We start from the raw sequence: 9,303 nt of genomic DNA, 5'->3' as shown, positions 1-9,303 counted from the left end.
AGAGTGGAATATTAATACATTTCAGTTTAGTTCTGTAATGTCAGGAATTTTTCAAAAAAAAAAAACAATTAAAAGATGGACTGGAGCTTTTCCTTTGTGAATAGAAACTGGATGCCACTGATTCATATGGGTTTTATTCTTCTTGTCTTGCTGTTATTTTTGTACTTTTTATCTCAAAGGACAAGGAACCTGCTTGGGCTTTTAATAGAATCCTTTATTCCAGTTAAGGTGTTTATTTCTGTTTTGCCACTCCCATTTTTTTTTTTTGGTGGCCCTTAATCCTAATTGCCCTTGAACCCTGCATTGCAAGCATGAGCTAATAGCTGTAGCAAGCTAGCTGTGCCCGTGGTTGGTCCCTGTTGTAAAAGTTGTTCCCCATGAACTGGTCTGGTGGTTAGTTTTTCTAAGACTTGTGTGAGTAGTGAACAAGGCAAGTACTGCCACTGAGTGGGACCAAGGATGATGCACATGGAAACTGAAAAACATGTCTATCCGAGCCTTTTTGTGTTTTTAATACTGTTGATAGTCCTAGCTTCCAAGCACCAAGGCAGGTATTAAAAGATCCACTATCCTTCCACTAAAATCATTTATGCATTTCCTGTCATTTATGCAGATAGATTTAGATGTTTTTTTAAATGATGTTCATTTAGTGGAAAAGGGGAAGTGATTTGTGCAAAGTAATCAGAAAAGTTATCACCAAGGTTCCTACTTACCATGTATGCTAGCTACCCCAGTCATTCACCAAGAAAACCCTCAACAGCTGGGCCTGCATGGAGTGGTTATATTTCACGGTTTTTCACAGGGGTTACAATAAACAGTCCCCCACCCAAATGAGGCACCAGGATAGACTCGGAAGCTTAAACAGTAGCCCAGTCCAGCAGCCTGTGCCATCACATGCTATCATAGTCACCTGTCCTTTCCCCTGGGTCAGAAGCCAGGGTTTGGGCAGAGAAATGGAAGGACAAAGAAATGAGTTACATTTCCACCTGAGAAACCTCAGAGGGGAGGACCCAGCCATAGCCTCCCTCCTCCCAAGTGCAAAATGTGTAAACAGTAAACAGAAAACAAACCAAGTGCCCTCTAAGTGGTTCTTTGTCCTGCTCCCCAGGGTGTAGGGCAAAGGTAGAGAGGAGCATAGAAGACAAGCCTGGCTTTTCTATTGGCTAACCACTTGCTGAAAATAAGGAAAAGGGGTAAAGCAGGAAGCTCCAGCCAGGACTCACAGTTTCCACAGCAACAGGCCTCCCTAGAGTGTATCAGGTGAATTGTTCTCCCTGGAGCCTGACTTAAGGCTGGGATAGCCCTATCTTTTTTGATTATGTGGCGCATATATATATTATTTATATAAATATTTTTCTATGTACAGGGAAATAAGTGTGGCTTTCATGGAGGGAGAGAGCCTGGGGGCCGCAAGGCATCGCCGCTGTTTGAGTTGTCCAGTTCCGTGCTGTCACAGTCTGAATCCTCAGAATTAGGAGGGCCCTGTAAAGAAGAGCGTAAACATGCAATGAGGTGTGGGCCCTGTAAGGAGGAGCGTATCTATCGCTTGGCTTCTAAATTGATTCTTTTCAGCTCCTTCATTGGGCATCTGGGTTATGATTCTATACTTCTGGTGGGTTATGATTTTATACTTAGGGATTTCAGTTGATTAGATACTAGGATTTGTCATTGGTTGCAATTAATGGCTATCCTTGTGTATTACATAGAAGACAATACTTGGTGCTCTGTACCTGGTTGTGTGTCAAGTCAGTTCTGATTCATAGTGTCCCTGGATAGGGTTTCTGAGTCTATAAATCTTGATGGGGAGTAGAAAGCCTCGTCTTTCTTCCCCGGAGTGGCTGGTAGATTTAAACTGCTCACCTTGTGGTTGTCAGCCCAATAATGCTGTGACTGCAAGGTTGGTTTAAACCACATTGTTGGTTGGCATTTCAAGCTTACCTGCTGCTCTTCGGAAACTATCTTGCTAGCTTTTAACTCTGGAGGTTATATAACTATATGCTTCCCCCTGTCCTATCTCCCCAAAAGCTGAAATGACCAGCTCTCCAGTCATAAAACTTGGTCACTTTAACTCACCTGCTCCCCTTTGAGAAGTTCCTGCTGTGAGATGGGCAAGGAGCTAGGTTCAGGGCCTAGCAGGTGGGTCCCTGAAGCAGGTGGGTCCAAGGGGATCTCTGAGCCCTGGGAGCACATGTCATCAGATCGTTCATCTGGCCGCTCATCAGTGTTAGTACTGCCAACTTCGGGTGTCCCACTGGGAGAAGGCTCACTAGCTGTGCCTTCCTCCCCATCTGATGGGTTCTCTGAGCTGAAGGTAGATAGTGATTGGCGCATGTTCAGGCCCTGAGGCCACCTATGTAGTGAAAAGAAAAGGACTATAGCTGGACTGTTCCTTACAGCCTGGAAAGTGAAAGAATGCCATTATGACCTTCTGTCCATCTCTCACCTCTGGCTTGATGTCAGCTCTACCTCGCTATCGACCTCACCTTCCTCTTCCTCTGATGAGATGCCTCGTTTCTGCAGGAGAGATGAGAGAGGGGTTGTGGGCAAAAACAGGAAGAGGAAGTTAAGACCCAGAAGGTAACAATTAGAAATGATTAAGTAGGGTATGATTCATGTGGGGGGCTCCTGGTATGGTGGTATAGGATAAGCACTAAGTGGAACCATAAAAGGTTAGTGGTTAGGAAACCCTGTACAGGATTGCTGTGAGTCAGAATTGACTGGATGGCACACTAAGAAAATTAACATGGGGGTTGAGTTAAAAGACTTAGTATCCTGGAGAGGACAGGGCATTAGAGAAAAGGGCTCAGGAACTTTTCCAAACTTACCTGACTTCGGGTAACAGCAGCCCTGTACAGCAGCGCAGCTGGGGTCAAGTGCTGGGCCCCAGCCCGGTTTCCTCCCCGTCCCGCTGTCCCTTCCCTTCCAGTTCCCAGCAGCCCCACACCTTCACCAGGCCCCACTGGTGGAGGTGGCTCCCCTTTTGCTCCTCCAGGTGAATCCGGGCTAGTGGAGCCAGGGGCTGAGCCCTCACTTGGGGGGGTGTCACCCCGGGCTGGAGGAGGTGAGCCAGGGTCCCCAGCTTCCCCTGTGGCTTCCCGTCCCCGGGTCCCCAATGCTGCTGACAGCAGATCAGGGGACGATGAGGACATTTTGCGCAATAGAAGGTCATGGTGGAGCCCTCGGAGGGCTGGGGGGCAGGCTTCCCAGCCTGAAGGCCCCCCTCCCACTCCTCCTGGGCTTTCTGGTCCAGGTTCAGGGGCTGGTACAGCTGCACGAAGCCCAAGCAGGTCCCCACAGCTGCCCTTGGCGCTAGCCTTCCGGTGACGAGTCTTCCCACGCCGACTCCGTCCTGGTGAGGGGGGCCCTTTAGGACAGCCAGGAAGTCCCACACCGCTTAGGGCTGCATCTAGTTTTGGTAGTAAAGACTCTGTCTTGAGGATATCTGGCCTAGTGGGAGAGGCAAAGTGCAAGCTTGAGGTGAACAAATGTGTCCCCTTATCTTATATATACGTCAATGCATAGCTCCTCTCTAAGCACCCTTAGCCTCCTTGCCCACATCATCTTTACAGTTTTTCCCTACCAGAAACCTCAGTGAACTCAAGTCCCACCTTTTGCTATGGGGTGACAGCTTCTGTGGCACATTCCTCTTCTTGATGAGCTTCTCCACTGTGTTCCCATGCAGAAGGCTCCGGGAAGTGTGTGACTTCAGCAGACCTGGGCACTTCCGCTCTAAAGCTTGTTCCCGCCTAAAGACCCAGCCACTTTCTCAGTTGAGAATATATCCAGGAAGGAAGGGAGGAATCTGGGCTTTCTGGAGGCAGGCGTGGTTGTGAAGACTTACAGGGTTAACAAGGACAGGTAGGGTTACCTGAGCAGCTCACGTTCCTTGAGCTCCAACTGCAACATCAGGGCATTGAGTTCCATGTACAGGTTGTTCGCTCGTTCCAGCTTTCGTTCATAGTGTTCCCTGATGTCTAAGGCATGTCTGTGAAGTAGGTACAGAAGGACCACCCCCTCCAATGAGCTGGGTTCACCTGATGCCATAAATTATCCTCTAGTCTTATAGCCCTTGGTATTCACAGTCCATGCTGTCAGTAAAAGTCACCTCCCCAACCAGGGCCTTGAGCTGAAAAATCAACAGTTTAACAAGAACCCTTGTGAAATACAGAATCATTTTGGATCATGTTAAAATGTAAATTCAGTATTTCTTAAGTGGAAAAAAAATTTTCAGGGGGTTGAACTGAACAAGCCCTACCCTAAATACATACCTGAGCTCCTCCCTTCTCCGCATCACCAGCTCTTCTTCAAGGCGATGTAGACAGGTCCCCTCTGACTTAATCTTTTCAAAATGCAACTTTACTTCTTCCCGCCACTCTGCCTGAGGGTGGAGACAGAATATGGGATGAAGGCCATTCTGCTAGGTGATTGCACTTATGTGGATTGGAGCACAGGGTTCTAGGATCTCAGCCCTTCTTGTCTTCCCTCAAAGTGCATCATTAGCTTTGCAAAGAGATATTCATCTGTACCCGCAGCACACCTGGGACTTAAAGTAAGTCTCCTGGGGGGTGGAGAGCACATCGGCTGAGGCAATATCCAGGTGTAGCAGGATCTGTCGGAATGATGGACGGTTTCGGGGTTTGCTGTTCCTGAAGAATGGAGATGAGGAAGAAAATGTCAGGGAGGATTAGATACTTACACCTTTCCCAAAGTGTTCTAGAGAACCTAATTCTGTGATGTGTTAAAAGAATTCCATGGGCAAATCTAGAAGTTAACATTGTCAGTCAGCATTCATCCTTTTCATTCATGGGTCCTCCTCCTCGGGTCATTGATGCTCTCCCAATACTGTCAGTAGCTATACCAGGGCCTTTCATTTTCCATGTCTCACTAGTTCTTACTAGCAACCCTACATAGAAGATACTGTTTACCCTTGCTTTTACAGATGCAAGAACAGTATTAGAGACTATGTCATTTGTACAAAGTACAGAACAAGAAGGGTTAGGTGACAAGAAACTGATTCATATGCACTACACCACCTCTCAGGTGTAGTATACAATCCCTTTCCCCCTCTTGCTTCCTAGCTTCACCAGGCCCAGTTTCCCAGCCCTGGCAGTCCTTCCTCACCAGCATTGGCGAAGGAGAATTTTGAAGCCATCTGGGCAGCTAGAGGGCACTGGCAGGTGGAGACTGTTGCTTCCCACACCCCATATGATAGCTGAGGAGTCTACATCTTTGTAGGGGATCTCGCCAGTCAGCAGTTCCCACAGCACCACACCAAATGACCTAGGGATAGGAAGGAACATCACTCTGGAGGGACTCCTTCCAGAGACCCTTGTCGCTCCAGGTCTGCCCATCTCCCCTTAGTGCTGACTCTTCATCCTTCTCTCTCTGCCTGGTCCTTACCAGATATCCACCTTCTCAGACACAGGCTCATTTCGGATCACCTCAGGAGCCATCCATGCGACTGTCCCTGCAAAGGACATCTTGGTGCTCTTGTCACTCAGCTCCTTGGAAGTGCCAAAATCTGAGATCTTCACCACATCGTCATACGTAATGAGCATGCTGGGGGAGAGTGTAGTCAGCTGGGGTCCAGACCCCTCCACATAGCTCATCATATACACTGCAGTAACTGTACCTTTCTTTCTGAAATCATTTGGGGACACCCAGAGGCAGGGGCATCAACACAATCCTTTTGAGAATGGTCATTTGGGAAGGGATTCAGAATCTAGATGATTCTGAAATGGCCATTTGGACTTGTCAGGTTCTGGAAACCTGGAGGTGGCCACAGTGGTTTGGGTAGGACTACCTGCTGGAGACCATGCACATAGCTTCTCCTTGCTCACTTGCTTACTCACTTGGGGGACTTGAGGTCTCTGTGGATAATCTTGTGCAGGTGCAGGTAATTCATGCCACCAGCAATGCCCATGGACCAGTCAACCAGCAAAGAGGGGGTGACAGGACGGCCAGCTCGCAGTACCTCATACAGCTGGCCCTGGGCGCAGAACTCCATGAGGATGCAGTAGCAGGGAGCCTGGGTGCACACACCCCTGGGGGCCAAACAGTGGTATAAAGGCCTCAGGCAAGCAGTCTTCATGTGGTTTGCACCTGGAGCCCCATTCCCATGCACACTACTTTGGAATCCAGTGCTGCAAGATTAGGGGAAGTTCCCTGCTCCCCAGGGGAGTCCAACCCTTAGTGTGTGTGTCCCCACTCCCTGCCCTGGACCTCACTTGAAAGTGATGATGTTGGGGTGCTTCAATTTGCGTAGATGTTTGATGTCAGTCTCCTTGAGGTCCCGCACCTTCTTCACAGCCACCTCTTCCCCGTGGAATCGCCCCAGGAAGACAGCACCCTGGGCCCCTGAGCCCACCCACTGCAGGTCCAGGATCTCCTCAAAGGGGACCTCCCAAAGGTCTGTGGACAGGAGGCACAGTGCCACCAGGTTCAGCAAGAGCTGCACTCAGGGGCAGAAGACCCAGGGCAAAGCACTGGGTTGGCTGAAATGACTCAAGGCGAGTGATGCAGAAAAGTCGCGGGAACAGGTTGAGAACTAGGTTTGAGGGGATGGAGAGAACCTGGGAAAGCAGAGGCTGACAGCTCTGGAGGGAAGGGCTCACTGTATGACAAGTGGGGCTCTCAGGAAGACAGGGAGGGGCTCTCAGGAGGACTTGGCCTACCTTCCTGCTGCTGCTTGTGCTCAGTGGAGTAGGCTTTGCCGATCATGGTCCAGACAGGTCGCAAGCAGCCAAAGAGGCCTTCAAGGAAGCCACTACCGCTCTGGCACTGCAGCCGGACTTCATCAGCTCGAACTCTGGATGCTCGACTCTCAGGGGACCCAGCTGCTCCCCCTGGGCCCCCTGCTTCCTGCTCATGGAGCTGCAGGACACTGTTGGCAAAAGGCTCAGGGGGCGGCTCTCCACCTGGGGAGGGGCTGGGCCCACCCCCGCCCTGCCCACCAAGAGGCACTACATCTCGGAGTACACACTGGGTTGGTGTCAGGTCCTTCTCAGGCGTGCAGTCAGAAGTGTCTGGGTCAAGCTTGCGCATAGATGCCTCACTGAGGGTCGACACAAAGCCTCCAAAGGAGGGGGAGGGGGTACGGGTCTCATGGAGGCAGGCCATGGCCTCTGAACCCTTTTGTGGTCGTCAGCGATGGGCCCTATAAAAATAAAGGAAGGCTTGTTAAAGCCACAGGCTCACCAGTCAAGGATGGGACAGGTTGGGGAGCTGGACTCACAACGTTCCTACTGGAAAAAAACACTTCAGCCTCAGCCTGAGTTCTCATCTCCCTCCAAGTTTTACCTGTACCCATCTGATACACCTGGGCTTCCTCTGAGCCATCTATTAGTAACATAAGCTTGCCTTAGGTAGACGGTAACATACCTGAGTATCATTCTCAAGTTGAAGGTAAGCTACATTCAGTTCTATACTGGTGAAACAATGGTAGCAGATCACTTCCTTTCTCCCTGTAATTCACCCTTGAAGCACAGGTTTCTTTCACCTGAGGTTTACAGACACACATGGGCCATGAAAAGTTTCAACCTTAGGCACACACTGAAAACATTTAGACCTGCATATAAACGCGCACATAGGTGCACTGGTAGGTTCCCACGCAGGTACTCGGCCCTCTCAGGAAGCCTCTACTCAGGTGAGAGTCTTATCTTACATATGGGCCTCATTCTTAGGTGCACAACTTGGCCTGCCTGTGGTCTGTGTAGGTACTAACTACATCCCCCATCACCTCTCTAGCACCTTTGGTGGAAAAGATACAGAAGTTGTGTCAGGACAAGGATTGTGGTCCAGTGTTTCTTCCACCTGAGGTTTATATGCATACATGTCCCAATTCAGAGCTGTACAAAGTATAATCTAGCTATCAGGTACAGTGAACTCTAACCTGTTCTTTCTTTCACATATTGTCAGTGACCAAACCTCTAATTGTTCCTCATAGCAGGCTCCTATACCCCCCCTCCCCCATACCAGAATCTTCTGGGAGTGTTGATCATAAACTCTGAATCAACACTAGGCAAGAATTGCACATAAAAAGGAGTCCCTTAATGACAGACACATGCATGAAGTTTGGGCCCTCTGATCAGATCCCTTGAAATTACTTTTTCAGTGGATCTAGGGAATGCCATGGAGTCCAGGTGTGGCACTGTGAGTTAACGTGCTGGACTGCAAAGGTGGTTTGAACTGCAAGGTCAGCAGTTCAAGCTCACCAGCTAGCTGCTCCTCGGAAACCCTATATAGGGTTGCTATAGGTTGGAACCGACTCGAGGCACTTAACAACTACAAGGGAGCACTGAACTGAACCACAAGGCTGGTGTTTGAGCTCACTAGTTGCTCCCTGGAAGAAAGGTGAGGCTTTCTGCTCCAGCAAAGATTTACAGCTTTGGAAACTATACAGGGTCACTATGAGTTGGAACCAAGTCAACAGCACTTAACAACAGGAGTACGTGCAGTTCCTGGGTTAGGAAAGAGATCAGTTACTGTGTCTTTTAAGAATTTGTAGGTAAGCTTACCAGGTGCATACTCCCAAGTTCTTACTTTAGCCTTTGTTGTTGTTAAGGGCTGTTGCATCTGTTCTGACTCATAGTGACCCTGTGTAGGGCTTCCATGTGTTTAAACCATGGATCTTGTTGTTACCAGTGCAGTGCTTATCCTATAGTGCCATACCATGGCTCTATCTTAGCCTTTTATTCTAGTCAGAGCAGCTAGTGGGTTTGAACTGCTGACCTTGTGCTTCACAGTCCTGTGCTGATCCTACAGCACCACACCAGTTCACTTTAGCCTTTAGTGCAAGAAAAGTTTCTAAGTGTCAATGATTTAAAAGCTGAATGTGCAGTTAGTAAAGTGATTGTGATGAAGAATTTGAAGGATTGAGTAGATCCTTTTGAAGTGAGGGCAAATTTACATATAACATTAAAGAGCAAGTAGACCATTAAAGAGCATGCAGTAGGATAAACACTGCATCAGTAACCAGAAGGTTGGCTGGTTCAAACCCACCAGCCCCTCCCCAGAAGCCCTATACAGGGTTGTTATGAATTGGAATAGATGGGACAACACTTCGAAAACAGAAGGCTAAAATGGAGTCATAATGAAAGTGAAGTATGGCTCTATACTGATAACCACAGGGTTGGTGGTTCAAACTAACATGACTGCACTTAATGACAAGTTGTCCATAGCGTAGTGGTTACGAATCGGGCTGCGAACCTTAAGTTCAGCGGTTCGAAACTACCAGCCGCTCCGCGGGAGAAAGATGAGGCTTTCTACTCCCGTAAAGATTTACACCCTCGGAAACCCTGTACA

At 48.8% G+C, this 9,303-nt stretch overlaps 1 protein-coding gene across 1 annotated transcript in view; it reads right to left on the bottom strand.

The window, feature by feature from the left end:
- Positions 1-1,317: 1,317 nt before the first annotated feature.
- Positions 1,318-9,303, bottom strand: part of MAP3K12 (mitogen-activated protein kinase kinase kinase 12) — an 18,386-nt gene continuing 10,400 nt past the window's right edge. The window contains exons 2-14 of the mRNA XM_006869954.1: positions 6,675-7,156; positions 6,228-6,411; positions 5,853-6,044; positions 5,401-5,559; positions 5,122-5,280; positions 4,538-4,646; positions 4,269-4,378; positions 3,869-3,985; positions 3,609-3,746; positions 2,826-3,447; positions 2,444-2,514; positions 2,074-2,350; positions 1,318-1,482 (exon numbers count right to left, since the gene is read on the bottom strand). Coding sequence (XP_006870016.1) covers positions 1,384-1,482; positions 2,074-2,350; positions 2,444-2,514; positions 2,826-3,447; positions 3,609-3,746; positions 3,869-3,985; positions 4,269-4,378; positions 4,538-4,646; positions 5,122-5,280; positions 5,401-5,559; positions 5,853-6,044; positions 6,228-6,411; positions 6,675-7,119 — 2,682 coding nt within the window. The 5' untranslated portion in view covers positions 7,120-7,156 and the 3' untranslated portion in view covers positions 1,318-1,383. The remainder of the gene's footprint in view (positions 1,483-2,073; positions 2,351-2,443; positions 2,515-2,825; positions 3,448-3,608; positions 3,747-3,868; positions 3,986-4,268; positions 4,379-4,537; positions 4,647-5,121; positions 5,281-5,400; positions 5,560-5,852; positions 6,045-6,227; positions 6,412-6,674; positions 7,157-9,303) is intronic.

This window comes from Chrysochloris asiatica, unplaced genomic scaffold (assembly GCF_000296735.1).
Source record: "Chrysochloris asiatica unplaced genomic scaffold, ChrAsi1.0 scaffold00138, whole genome shotgun sequence".
In the NCBI taxonomy this organism is placed as follows: Eukaryota; Metazoa; Chordata; class Mammalia; order Afrosoricida; family Chrysochloridae; genus Chrysochloris; species Chrysochloris asiatica.
Note: the sequence above shows the minus strand (reverse complement) of the source record. Positions and strands in the feature narration are given on the sequence as shown.